We start from the raw sequence: 15,077 nt of genomic DNA on the forward strand, positions 1-15,077 counted from the left end.
TCGGGGTGTAAAAATAAACTTCCCCTCAACTGCCAATGCAGTTTCTCCTGAGACATGTCAGAAGGGTTGACTTAAAGAACAAGCATTTGCAATGCAGTAGCTCTCGCATTTGCGAGACTTTGAGCTACTGGCATTGTAAATGACAAACCTTTTATCGAAGTGTTGGTTTTAAAAAGAGATAAATAAAAGGCATTGTCATTTAGAATGCCAATAGCTTAACAAAAGACTATGGAAATCACTGGACGCGTCCTCATTTCATTTTGATCCCCCGTGAAACATCATTTAATACTGTAACCTTAAACGGCGCCCTAGTATGTCATGCTTTGATCCACTGTAGTGAATATCCTAGTGTATGACTCACTTACTATTATGTCTCGTTTACATGTTACGGACCCCTAGGCCTGATCTAACTGATAACAGCTTATAACTGCGTGTAACTGTACATTTATTTATTTATTATTTGTCTCCATGTAGTTCTGCCATTAGGCATCAACAGCTACTTGTACATTGGATTTATTTCAGTATTGTATTGTTGTCAAACAGCACACTTGATTTAATCTCTGTATCCGATGCCTTATTGTATTGTATTTTATTTATTTCTTTTACTTCAATAAAAACGATTTGAATTAAAAAAAAAAAAAGAATGCCAATAGCTTAAAATGTCGCAAATGCGAGACCAATTGTATTGCAAATGCTTGTTACACTCGGGGTGAAAACAAAAAAACCTCAACTCTGCAATAATACAACCCGTCACTGCCTTTTATATAACTTCAAAGAGACTCATTTTTCATTTTTATATAGCGCAAACTTAGAGTGCTTAACATGAGCAGCTGTTACATTACACAAGGCAGGGTTATATTCATTTTATGAATCACAGGATGTTGAGCCGTGAGGCTAGAGCCGTTTTTCTCAGCTTGAAGGTTGGCTCCTCTAATCTTACCACAACCTCGCCCACAAGAGCCAGTCGCATTTTCAATATTATATACAGCAAGTCACAGTTGCTGCTTATTTATCTTATGCAACTTACGAACATTGACAAAGCCAATAGTCCTGGCTTGTTGTGGGTATGATGTTACTTGTGTGATATATCTGGATCAATGGACAGATGGAGCAAAATATCATTGGGGTGGCATACTATGCTAAGCACAGATTCCTGGACCCCCACTATGCGCAGATTGTTTCATCGCGAGCGCCCATCACTGTCCTCCGCCCGCAGCTCCAGAACCTTGACCTTTGCCTACACCGCGTGCAGGGTGCTCTGCAGTGTGGCGACCGCCTCTGGTAATTCCACCATCTTTTTGGGTCTCGCTGGCAATGCATCCGCAAGGATGCATTTGTCCAGCTGGAGACCAATAGCGATCTGTTACGGGGGAAGGAGGACAAGAGGGTGCACGAGCTTTTTCAGGCTGGATTCGTGTGCGCGAACGCGCACGTTCCGTCCTGCGCCGCCCTCCCATACTCCCAGCCTAACGCGCATGCATACACACACACACACACACAGACACACACAGACACACACACACACACACGCACACACGCACACACACACACACTCTTACACTTACACAGACACGCAGGCACCCAGACAGGCAATCCCCTCCTCCTCCCCCACAGTCACACACGCATACACACAGACTCCAAGACGCACGCACGCTCACACACATACACAGCCCGCCGCCGCGCGCGCGCGCACACACACATGCCCCCCCGCCCTCGCAGGCCAGCCACAAAGCGAAGCCCCACTCACCGGCAGCAGGACTCTTCCTCGGCACCAGGGCGCAGGGTAGGCTCCTGCCTGCTCCGGTGCTGCAAACAGTCGCGGCTCTTCCGTGGGAGGCGGGGTAGGCTCCCGCCCTCCTACTTCCTGTTTCCGGTTGTCCCGCCCGGCCTGCCTGACTTCCTGGTCGCAGGCCGGCGGCGTTGCGCGGTTGCGCTTCTGGGATGCCATGTAAGTTATGGTGAACCTGTGTTGTGCAGGCTCACATTTCGACCGGCTCTCTTAGAAATGAGGACAGCGTTCAATTCATGAAAACTCTCCTGCTGTGCTGCTACAGTATTTTGTGGTACTCGAGCGCTATGAAACAACTTTCATGCCAGCGCTACATAAACGAAAAATAAAACATCTGAAGGAGGTACCCATAAAGTCTCATGGTATGTGCTAGAATGTAAGTACAGTTGACTGTTAGATCTGCTGCTGTCAAAGGGCCCTTGCGGCGAGTTCCGTCTGGGGTGCCTGGCTCCAGGCTGCACAGGTGATTCCTGCATCCTGTGCTAATCCACGATGAAGCCGCACAGGGCACCTGTCTAGCCCCCTTGGAATGTGTCTAGGCAGCCATCCAGCAGAAATGTGTAAAGTCATACGCTGCAGCGAGTATTTTAAATGGGCGTCGAAGGCCCGTGTAGAGACAGACCCCTGCTGTTTGCTTTACTCTCTGTAGGCAGCACCTGGACAACGAGCCCTGTGAAGCTTCAGTCAGTGAGCGATTATTAACCCTGCAGGTATTCATGAGGACGCGGACTCAAAAGGTAACGCCCAGTCGATGCTTGAACTAGAAATCTAAAACTTTGCACAGTCATGAAAGGGGCCGTGGAATGCTTAATCGAGAGAATGCAAATAAGATCAGCTCATATAAGGCAGATGGGTAGCATAGCTGCCAAGTTTCTCGGGTCCATGCCTGACTAAATTGAGCAGTCTTGTTTTTTTTCTTAGAATTCTGAGACTTGTAGTCTTATTAGTGTGACCAGATTTGGAGAAGCATAACTGAGACATGGCAGACATTAAAGTAGCCTTCAGTTTTACTTGTATATCTGGCCTGCCCCTTTTTTGCGCAGCCATGTAAATGTATGTGTATATTTATATGCGTGCGCGCGCGTGTGTGTGTATGTATGTATGTGTGTGTACATATATATCATCTTGGTAAATATTGTATACACGCATACACATTTATTAGCCTATGTTTACAAATAGCAACAGCTGGACCGCCACCTTGCGCCCCCTCCTTCCCACTAAGCCTCTCTTCGGTAAACACACAGTAAACTCCTCCTGTGATGCCTAGCAGAAATGTAGATTATTTCAGACCTTGGTATTGAAATTTTTTTTTGCTTTTTGGTGTTCTTTATTCCTTTTTTTTTCTCTCTTTTTCTTGATCTTCTACTTTACTCTCCTTTGTTTTTCTTATTCCTATTGTAAATTTTGTTCATGATAATGTCTTTCTATTTTTGGATTGATATATGACAGTTGTTTGTTCTGGATTTTTTGGAAAACCTACTTAAAGAATTGTGAAACGAAAAAAAGACTTCTAGGCGTCGGAAAGAGATCCTAGTTTTAAATTCTGCTTTGCAGGGTGACCTGACCCCTTTACTAAAAACTGGGACATGTATTAAAAATTAACAAAAGTGTCGGGAAACCAGGATAGACCTTTGAAAACCGGTAATGTCCGAGGAGATCTGGGACGCCTGGTCACCCTTAGTCTTGTGTCCAGGATAAAACCTGGACTACAAGTCCAAGCATTCTAAGAAAAGAGGACTACAAGTCCCAGCATTTTAAAACGAAATACTGGGACTAGCCTATCCTACCATGCATGGACTTGGGACACCTGGCAGCTAGGTGGTAGGCCACTAGGTAGGTGACTGGCAAGACCGAGTCCTGCAGGCCAAGACTGCATGGACCAGAGCAAGGAAGGCAGCTCTGACACTCAGAGCAGCATAGCTAACACAGTGCTGTGCTGCAGAATAACAGCGTAAAGTACTCGAACAACAATGTCTTATAAATGTCACAAAAAATGTTAATATTTCACTTCTGTTCTTGGATTTTCGTGAAAATACAACACATATTGCATTACAAATGCTATAGGTGTCACATTTGTGAAAGTTAAAACTATTGGCATTGTAAATGACAAAGCTATTACTTTAGCTATTTTCACAACCAACACATAAATTAAAAAAATGTAATTTACAATACCAATGGCTAAAACTTTCCTAATGCGAGACCTATTGCATTGCAAATGCTTGTTCTCAGTGATGGTAACTCCCTCTTTAAGCTTGCGATGGTCATCTTTCAGCAAGGAGAGCTCGGCGCCGATGGGGTCTATTTTTGCCTCCAGTACCTCCCTTGAGGTGGTGATGGCCTGCATGATATCGGCCAATGTGGGATTTCCAGGGGCAGACTGCGTTCGGTTCTCCGATGGATCCTCTTCCTCATCTGTGTGATGATCCGTTTCTTCAATATGTAAAACTTCAAAACCCTTCTTCCACGAGGTTCTTCCCATCTTGTCCAGCACTAGCTTGGGTGAAGTCAGTACCATCGCCACCCGTCATGGGGCCTCCCCCTGCCCGTAGCAGCTAGCCGCACAGGAGGAAGGAAGTACCACTCTCCGTCTACACCCCCGCCGCCGAGGGCGCACAGAGTTCCAAGTTCCTAGAACCACTGCAGGGCCCACCCCCAGCGTCACGATCCTCCGGGGGGGCAAACAGTGGTCAGCTACCTCTCAGTCATGCAGTAGGCCTCCAGTGCTGGAGCTTTACGGCACCCAGGCCAGATCAGCACGTCAGAGTATGTCTGAAGGGCCAGGCGGCAAGTAGTAGTACCAGGTGGGATGCACACCCCACTCAAGGAGGGACAGGCCCCTCGCGCAGCTGCCAGTTTTCTCGAGACTGCAGCGGTCACATCGCAGTTAGCCGCCAGTGGGGTGCTAAGCCTGCTGCTAAACACAACCCCGCCGCATCAGGTGCCTGGGTTCCACTGTCGGCAGGGCGCAGAGTCCCCAGGAGGCAGTATGCTCTCTGCTAAAGTAGCACGCTGTGGTGCTCACCTCCAGCGGTTGCGGGGTCCCGTGGGCGCCTCCAGAGCATCGCGGACAAGCACCAGCCCCGCCTCCTCAGGTGCTCCACCGGAGGCGAAGCCCTTTCGATTGCGGGCTCACCCGCCGTCGCAGCCTTCAGTAATTGTGTCCCCAGGCCGCTGCACCAAATTCAGGGCCAGAGGAGCGTCCACAAACAGGGCGCAGGAGCTCCGTCACTGAGCGCACACCACCTCCGCTTACCTCAGGGCATGCCCACCGGGGGCCCGCCGCCGCCATCTTGCAATCGCCCATCAACCGCAATTGGGGGGCGCCGGTTCACCTCCGCCTCACGGCTCGAAGCAGAAGACACAGGTTTGGGGTCCATGAGTGTCAACGGCCAGCTGAGGACACGCCGATTGGCTTCCACGGGGCTCCGCCGCCGCGATCATAGGCGTCCGCCTCGGAAAGGGGTAGCCGCCATCTTAGGAGCCTCAGAGCCAGCCGTTAGCGGGAGAAACTTAGGCAGTTTTTGCCCCTATAGTGGCGCTTCTCCTCTTCACGCCGCACCTGCAAGGGCATCAGCACTTCCGGACACAGTTATGCAGGTAGGGGGTCACCTCAATGATGCAGGATCTTTACGAGTGGGGGGAAGCCACGGGTGGAGCTCCGAGGTCTGCTTCCCCTCACATCGTCACCAAGCAACCCCCCATAATTCCACATCATGCCACAAAATTCAACAGCACACCACATAATTAAACTCCACAACACAAAATACCATTCCACATATTTGCACTCCATGACGCAGTCCCACTCCACTTAATTCCAGTACACTCAATGCCACATAATTACTATCCACTTAATTCCACTCAACACCATCCCACATAAATCCACTCACTACAAAAATCTACTCCACACCCCACAATTACAGACCGAAAAATTCCACAACTAACAATACCAATTCAACCCACATAATTCTACTCCACACCACATACATCCACTTCACTCCAAAACAGAACACATAGGTAAAAGACATTGTCATTTACAATTCCAAAAGCTCTAACGCTCACAAAGGCAAGACCTATTTCATTGCAAATGCTGGTTATGAATTGGTGTCTCTCACTTACTTACTGCATGTGTGCAAAAAGTGCTTAAAACTATCCTCTGATAAGCCTAAACTGCTCGCCCACACTACAACAAAAGCCAGCATTTGGTATAATTAAGATTACCCCTGTTAACCAGTATAAGTCGCCAGGACTCATTTTAGTGCACTATATAGGGAGCCAGCTTCCTACATTAAGCATTTAAAGAGAGCTGGATTAAAAAAGACAACATGTGCAAGAAGAACAGAAATTGTTACAAATATACAACAGCGAATTCATATGACAAGCCACCTTATGAAAGAAACCGACATGTACTGCAATGTAATATGAATGTGTTCATACCATCCTTCCTTTCATGGCGACGCTCACGGGAAACAGTGGTCCTCTCTCGATCAGCTCTTGCTTTTTCCCTCACAGGTGAACGATTTTTTGATGGGCTTTGCTGCTTTTTATGAGGAGATGCAGAAGTGCGAACAGAATATGGAGATGCTGAGCGCCTGGCCAGGGGGGAGGCAGCTCTCTGGTATGATGGTGAAGGAGTTCTTTTACGTCGAGGAGATACAGAATGGTGTTGCTCAGAAGACCCAGACTGTGAAGAGGGAGACTGGTGACGGGAGGATACAGGTGAATGATGTGGTCCTGAAGGCGATACGGACCTACTGAAAAGGGCCATAAAAATGGGGGAAGATTAAAAATATTTCCATAAACTTTAGTAATACAAAGAAAACCTTTACTTTCTGAATTGTCTGGTAACCATGCTTTTGTAAAAGTACTTAAGTTACTTTAAGTATTAATGCCATAATTTTTAAAATTAGCAAATGTTATGAACATTATTATTCACTGAAGTGAATAGACGTTAGAAATATATTAACAGATTAGAAGAAATGGGCATCAATTTAATTTGGAGGAAGAAAGATCATCAAAAAATAGACTAACTGGACAGTCTGGTTTCTTGCAGACTACAACCAACTATTCACACTTTCCTTTAGAAACAACACAACTGTAGACATTTTCTCTGGAGAGTATAGGGACAATGACAGAATTCTACTGATTTTTTTCTGTTGACTATTAGAGAACATATTAATATCACACCTGCGTGACTGAGAGAAAGAATGTTTTTGCACTGTTGACTTGGCTGGAGCTGGAGATACTGGTCTTCTCCTTGCTGAAGGGGGAGAGTATTCCCTGGAATGAGAAGAATTGCTCCCAGAATGATCTGCAGGACTGGGGGATCGCTTCTGCCGGCGGGAGCCTTCAGAATGGTCTCTGTTCAGAAAACCAACCATAGAGAGGCATGATGTTGCAGGGACAGATCAATAAAATAACTTTACAGTGATATACCTATGATGAACAACAGTTTAAGAACTTTTGTTATAAAGTAGAGATGACCAACTGTTAGAAAGGATAATAAACAGCAAGACTGTAAGCTCTTAAGAAGACCAAATATGCTGAACTGCATTGAGTATTTTGTTATACTACCAAAGAGGTTTTTATTGCAATTTTTATTACAGTGTTCAAAAATGTAGTATGAAAAGTTTACTCATAGACTGTACCATTGTGTCAACCAATCTCTGAAGGTACCAATCTCTGGACAGACACCCCCTCAAAGAGCCTTTCGAGTGTTACCAATTGCTTGGGTCTAAATCCACTGGAAAAGCTGTGCTGCCTCTTCACGTTTTCGGGATTACTGTGAGCTTTTCATCCAGTTGTCCAGAAAATAGAGTGAGCACAATGGAGGTGCTACATGTTATTTTGTTTCTATCAATATCCACACTCTACTCTGCTGTCAGCAGGAACACCGAAGTTTAACCTCTGTTGAGTCGCTACTTTCTTCTCAACCCAGGCTAAGTGATACTTGCCAGTGGCTGCCTGACTGTCTACTGGGAGGTGTGTGGGTATTTGTTACGAGTATATGTTGGTCAGCGAAGTCACCAACAAGTTGGTGTGGACAACAACAAAAAAGTTATAGGACTGACCTTTAGGACGATCTGCACAAATCAGACACAGCATCTCAGCAAATGTTTAGCAAACTTTTGCATAGGTTAATCCCTTTTGGGCACATTAACAAATCCTTGCAAAGGCAGGTCTTCGGAGCATTTACTACCTCTTACCTTAGAGAAAATCAACTGGAGAAATGGGTTCTACTAAGCAATTGAATTCAATTTGAATAAAAGTCCACTTTCTTTTCATTAGAGCTAAAATACTGACTGGACAATACATTAAGTGTAAACTGTACCAAGCATGCTACACCACACCAGACTTCAAGAGTAAAAATACACTGTTTAATCTTTCTGTGTCTGAAAGTCAAATCCTACAGAGGATGTACAATTCAGCATCTGGGTCCTATTGGTTCCAGGGTCAGGCAAAACTTGTGACCAAGATTGCACAGTTGCCACTGAGCCCCGCCGGTTGACAAAAAACTGGCCCAACAACGGGCATGTCCTTCTGAGGAAATGGTGATCAGGTTCCTGCTTAGTGTTACAATAAGAGCGCAAGCACAATTCGATACAAGTTAATGAACAAACAATTTTGTAGTGCAATAAACAAACAGATTTCTTCAAATGTAATAAATATCACCACAAATAAATAACCCACCTTAGCTTTTCTTTTTTATCCTTGTGTTTTTCAACATCACGCATTTTTTCTTTTCCCTCCTTAATTTTCTCTTCAGCACGATCTTTTGATTTATGTTTTTCTTTGTGTCGCTTTACCACAAGTATTTCTTCCAGAGTTGGGGGAGGTGGGCTTGGAGTACGAGGCCCTTTCTTTTTACTATGGGATCCTTTTGAACTTCTAAAATGGTAAAGAAGGAGGTTTACATGAAGACAGAATAGAGAGCTCATGCATTACAAACTGTATCTCTTTTAACACTAAAGAGCAGCAACATAAGAAAAGTACACATAGCCGGTGAAGAGATGTTATCTGCCTGCAACAATGGGATGATATACATTCACGTGTTGTATGCATACACAAACCATCTACAACCTGGGTTCCCCATTCTTTAGGTGGCTTAATGGTCAAATAGGATGTTGACCGGGGAATCTAAAAAAATATATATATTGTTTTTATTGACAAGCCTTGCAATCTCATGCTCGGTGTCATCTTAAGATTTTTCTGTAGCATTTTTATGTGCCATTGTTGGTTGTGTATGTTTATCTTTCACCCTTTGATCCTCTGGTGAGGCTAGTTAGGATCTATCTCATCGATACCATCTCAGGCTGTCAAACTTATTACAGGAAAGTAATATAGCAAGTAGTGTTGCAGTGTGTAGTTGGGTTAGAGATTGAAGTAATATTGAATACCTTTCAAAGCATTGCTAATTTTCTTGTTATGTAGATGTCACCACAATAATGCAATGATAAAGTGCTGCAGAACTCCATGTTGCAATTATGCACATCACAAGCAGGTACATTTCCCATTTGGGTAAATGTCACTCCGGAGAGACTGCTGTTCCCAGACAGGTACGCTATCCCCGAACTACGGACTTTTACGGCTGAAATTCCTCCATAGTCTCTACCGCAAACCTATCAGGCTATACAAAATGGACCACTCCAAGGATACTCTATTCCTGTGTTGTGGCACCTAGGACGCTGGATTTTTGCACATGGCGTGGCAAAGCAACAATATAGCTAAATTCAATAACTAGATCGGAGGCGAGAATTATGCTGTGCTTTCGTCACCTTTATTTTACAGCAGCCATATTAAACATATAAACAGGACTTCATTTCCCATGAACCACTGGGTAAAAGTCGAGCAAAAATGTGTTTTTTAATTGGTCAATAGCTATAGTAGTCCCTCCTTAGTATTACCCTGTCTTATATTGTAACCTCCCATGTGGACACACCCCAGTACATGTGAAACTGTCGCGACCCAGGCACACGCCCCGCGGCCGACCCGAGAACGAAACCTCCAAGACGCCAGATGCCAGGCGGCAAGCAGCTTTAGGGAACACTCCCTCTAAACTTTAGGAGTTGTGGCCGGGCTCCAGGCACCAAAGATACAAGAGGTGGGGATATGTGACAGACATGGCGCGGTGACAGGCACCACACAGTTTGAATCCCCAGGTTTTTTTTGGACAGGATAGATTGCCTACACACCAATAAAAAAATAACAGGGGGTAGCTCTCTTCAACAGACCTGTGCTGGCGCGTAAAAAAAAGAACTGATGCCAGCACTGAGGTGGTGCCTATATACACAACGTGGTCATAACACTGACTGACTATATGGACGTCACGATGAGGGAGACCACACCAAGGACGTCACTCAGAGTCGACCGACGCCACCTATCGGCGAACAGGAGTGACGAAGCAAGGATTCAAGAAAACAAAACTTGCTCGGAGAAATCACTCATTAACTTTTACTAACCGTTAAAAGCTGTAGAATGAGACAATTAAGAATATACACCAGACACCGATACGTGGGAGAAAGCTTAACACATGCTTAATTAACGTAGAATAAATGCAACGCGACTAAAACTCGCTTTAACTTGGAAAAATGCTCTGCACATGTGCAAATTTGAATTACGTAGAAGTAACGTGACTAACTCGCTTTGAGAGGGAAAACTCTCATGCAGAAGATGGACTAATATGCGGTCTTGATGCACCACAAGCCCGGCATCAGCTTGCTTAAACTTAAAGGAATGCTGCTATTATTAAAGTTTCTGCTCAAGAGAGTAATAATAACATGAGATAGAGTAGAGGTGGGTGGTAAACAGTGAAAACTATATATTTGAGAAATTAACATCTGTTTATGATTCCTTTATTGATAGTGAACATTTGGGCCGGCTATAGTACATGACCAAAAGAAAATGGCGCTGGATTGCATGGGAGCCGCGCATGCTCAGTAAATTCATGATGTGACTTGAGGGCTGAAAGAGCTGAATGACTGCCAAAGAACAAGAATAAAAAGGATAGGCACGGCGCACTGCGTTTGATCGAGTAATGGTCAAGTACGGATGTGGTGTTGTTTTAAGGAGGTTAAAGGTGCTCCTACAGGTGACGCAACTGTCCTAATGCGTCCTAGTTAATGAGAAGTTGAGTGCACTACATAGGCGTAGGCGCATCCCTGATGTTGGGCACACTTATAAGGGTCTCAGTGCTGTACAACACGATGAGTTCCTCAAAGTTCAATACACAGTTTCAAATGTTCATATTGTTGAGTTTATTGGAATATTTTCATTTAGACGTTTTGTACTTTCTTCTTATGAATCATCATACAATGAATTTAGTCAACGTAATACAGTTGGAAATGCTCCAATGCATTTCGGACTCAAAGAGTCCTTTCTCAAGGAGCGCTGCAACAAAGAACACAATATAACCCAAATCAATGGTTATGCCAAGCATGTACATAAATCATTCAAAAATATGACATTAGTGTGTGAGTGAATCAACCACATGCATCCACAGTAATACAAAAAAACGGATAACCATCATTAGTGTCGCGGGTAGAATCAAGGTGGTGATGGGAAAGGTTTGATGGAGGTGATCATGGAAAAAAGGTGAGGGTAGGAAGTGGGACTGGACATCAACGTGCCGTCAGTGCGAATGGAGGCGGAGAGTGATGGAGTCTAAGGGCGAGGTCGACAAAACATGAATAAAAAGACTGCTCGAATGTATCGAGACTTACGTGTTAGCCTTTTAATCTTTACGTGGCTTTGTGGGAAGAATTATGAACAATCCGTTAGGAAGGCAGAGGTCGGGGAGGGAAATGTGAAGGAGAAAGGGTCGGGACCTGACTTACTTGGACTACGCATGGAGCGTTTCAGCGAGAACTGGATTCAGGTTGCAGGGACTTCGCGGAGTGATAGCGAAGTTCCAGGAAAGGGTTGCGGGGTGGTGAAAACTGCTGTAGGACTACGGGAATGGGAGCGGGGTGGTGCGGCCATCTTGGAATGGTGAAAGAACAGTAAAGACTGGAATGAAAAATAGTACAAGGTGGAAACAATCAACAAAACTAAGATACTGTGTATCAAAGAAATGCCCAAAAGGGCATTATAAATAACAATTTAGTTCAGTCCGGTCATTAAGACCAAATGGCTTCTGTGATTGAAGTCTGTACATCCATGCTGTCTCCCTTAGAAGGAGGGTCTTGTTGTTGTCTCTTCCTTCCATTTTTGGGACAATTTCGAGAACCATGTACTTCAATTGAGCCACGTTGTGATTTGCTTTGTTGAAGTGAGTGGCCACGCTGGATTTGATGTTTTTTGTACGTATGTTTGACTTGTGTTCATTCAAGCGGATCTTTATTTTCCTGCTGGTCTTGCCAACATAAATTTTTCCGCAAGAACATTTAAGGAGGTAGATTAGATTTGAAGAATCGCATGTGGCATCTACATTTAATTTGATGTTGAAACCTCTCATGGGATGATTGATATTATTGCCTCTGATGATGTTATTACAGTTGTTGCAGTGGTGACATGGGCGAGTGCCAGTATGTTTAACCAGAACGGTGGTCGTTTTTGATAAAATTTCTTTGATGTTCCTAGGGCGGGTATGGGCAAAAATAGGTGGTTCCTTAAAAAGGTCCCCAAAATCTGGTTCAGAAGAAAGAATGCGCCAATGTTTTAAGATGATCTTCTTGTAGGATTTACTAGATGTAGAGTATCTTGAAACAAGAACTATCCTTTGATTGTCAGTTTTTTTGGTGCTCTTGAGAGCTTCTGAGCGGGAGATTGAAGAAGTTCTATCAATGGCCTCCTTGAGTATTTCCTCAGGGTAACCTCTATTTCGGAATCTTAATGCCATGGATTTGATTTGATTCGTTCTGGTGTTGGGATCAGATACTATGCGGGTAACTCTTAATATCTGGCTGTATGGTAGGTGCCTTTTCAGGGAGTTTTGGTGGAAACTACTGAATAGTAAGGCATCGTTTCGGTCCGTGGGTTTACGGAATAGATCTGTCTGAATGCCATGAGAGGTGATTTTTATGAGGACATCCAGGAATGTTATCTCCTGGCAATTGATGTTCCACGTGAATTCAATTCGATCATCTTTTGAGTTCAAATCTGTCAATGCGAGTTCAAGATTTTCCTGGGAGTCCTTCCAGATGAAAAACAAGTCATCTATGTAACGTACATAGAGTTTCAAATTGTCCGTCCAGTTTTTGTTCATGTAGATGTTGTTCAATTCAAAATTGCCCATGTAGATGTTGGCGTAAGTAGGAGCCGCACAATTGCCCCTAGCCATTCCGGAAATTTGTAGGTACCATTTCTGTTCAAAGGAGAAATAACTATGATATAAGGTAAATATCATGAGTTCCAGGATAAAGGTTTTTAAAGGGTCTGTCATGTCAGATCGAAGTAAGGCTTGTTCAACAGCATTAATTCCTCCTTCATGAGGAATGGAGGTGTATAAGCTTTTTACGTCGGCAGTACATAGAATCAATTTTTCTTCCTCGTTGATTTGTATGGATGAGAGTTTATTTAGAAACTCTGTGGTGTCTTTTATGTAGCTTTCTAAACTCAAGACCATGGGTTGCAGATATCGATCAATCAGTTTGCCCGTTGGCTCGTGTATCGATCCTCTGGTGGAGACGATTGGGCGGAATGGAGGGTCCATGAGGTTCTTGTGTATTTTAGGCAACATGGTGATAGATGGACTCTTGGGGTGTTCTACAGTCAAGTATCTTTTTGTTCTGTCATCGATGATGCCGTCCTCTGCTGCTTTGTCAATGATTTTAGACAATTCAAATTTATATTCACTGGTGGGGTTCCCATCTAGTGGCAGGTAAGTGTTAGAGTCCATAACATGTTCCATTATTCGTTGGTTATACAATTGTGAATTGAGGATGACGAGAGCGCCACCCTTGTCTGCTTTGAGACATTTGATGGAAGGGTTATTAGCAATGTTTCTTAAAACATCCATTTCCTTGTTCGTGATGTTTTTATGAGATTTTTTTCTGCAATTGATTTTAGAAATGTCCTGTCTAACGAGAGTCTCGAAAGTGTCAATACTTTTATGGCTGGTGGGAGGTATGAAAGTGCTAGAAGGTCGTAAGCCCAAAAGTTGGTCAGGTTTAGTATCTTTGGGGGGTTCTAAGACTTTTTCAAAAAAGTGTTTCAACCGTAACTTTCTGGTGAATTTAAAAGTGCTTACTTCTAACTCAAGAAGGTTGGTATCACTTGTGGGGATGAATGACATGCCCTTTTGGAGAATCCTTGTTTCGTGGCTCGTGAGGTTGGTGTCCGAGATGTTGATTACTAGCGATGCTTCCTGGTTTTCCCTTTGATCTTCGATGGTTGTTGGGTACTTTCGCTCCCATTCCCGTAGTCCTACAGCAGTTTTCACCACCCCACAACCCTTTCCTGGAACTCCGCGATCACTCCGCGAAGTCCCTGCAACCTGAATCCAGTTCTCGCTGAAACGCTCCATGCGTAGTCCAAGTAAGTCAGGTCCCGACCCTTTCTCCTTCACATTTCCCTCCCCGACCTCTGCCTTCCTAACGGATTGTTCATAATTCTTCCCACAGAGCCACGTAAAGATTAAAAGGCTAACACGTACGTCTCGATACAGTCGGGCAGTCTTTTTATTCATGTTTTGTCGACCTCGCCCTTAGCCTCCATCACTCTCCGCCTCCATTCGCACTGACGGCACGTTGATGTCCAGTCCCACTTCCTACCCTCACCTTTTTTCCATGATCACCTCCATCAAACCTTTCCCATCACCACCTTGATTCTACCCGCGACACTAATGATGGTTATCCTTTTTTTTGTATTACTGTGGATGAATGTGGTTGATTCACTCACACACTAATGTCATATTTTTGAATGATTTATGTACATGCTTGGCATAACCATTGATTTGGGTTATATTGTGTTCTTTGTTGTAGCGCTCCTTTTGAAAGGACTCTTTGAGTCCGAAATGCATTGGAGCATTTCCAACTGTATTACGTTGACTAAATTCATTGTATGATGATTCATAAGAAGAAAGTACAAAAGGTCTGAATGAAAATATTCCAATAAACTCAACAATATAAACATTTGAAACTGTTTATTGAACTTTGAGGAACTCATCGTGTTGTACAGCACTGAGACCCTTATAAGTGTGCCCAACATCAGGGATGCGCCTCTGCCAAAGAACAAGGACAGAAGTCGTGAGAAAAGGAAGGTGTGTATCCCTCGCCCATGGAACCAGTATTAAATGTTAAAAAATATTACAACAATACATGTATGAGAATAAAAATTAAATTAGTGGATGAGC

General features: G+C 44.1%; 1 protein-coding gene across 3 annotated transcripts in view; it reads right to left on the reverse strand.

Annotated features, from left to right (window-relative positions):
- ZC3H13 (zinc finger CCCH-type containing 13) overlaps window positions 1–15,077 on the reverse strand; it is a 401,604-nt gene that overhangs the window by 237,483 nt on the left and 149,044 nt on the right. For 2 of the 3 annotated variants that reach the window (XM_078657317.1, XM_078657315.1), the window contains exons 8-10: window positions 8,477–8,674; window positions 6,974–7,147; window positions 6,224–6,540 (exon numbers count right to left, since the gene is read on the reverse strand). In XM_078657317.1, coding sequence (XP_078513443.1) covers window positions 6,224–6,540; window positions 6,974–7,147; window positions 8,477–8,674 — 689 coding nt within the window. The remainder of the gene's footprint in view (window positions 1–6,223; window positions 6,541–6,973; window positions 7,148–8,476; window positions 8,675–15,077) is intronic. The other variant, XM_078657316.1, reaches the window with a different exon arrangement.

The sequence above is a fragment of the Lissotriton helveticus genome, chromosome 8 (assembly GCF_964261635.1).
Source record: "Lissotriton helveticus chromosome 8, aLisHel1.1, whole genome shotgun sequence".
Taxonomy (NCBI): domain Eukaryota; kingdom Metazoa; phylum Chordata; class Amphibia; order Caudata; family Salamandridae; genus Lissotriton; species Lissotriton helveticus.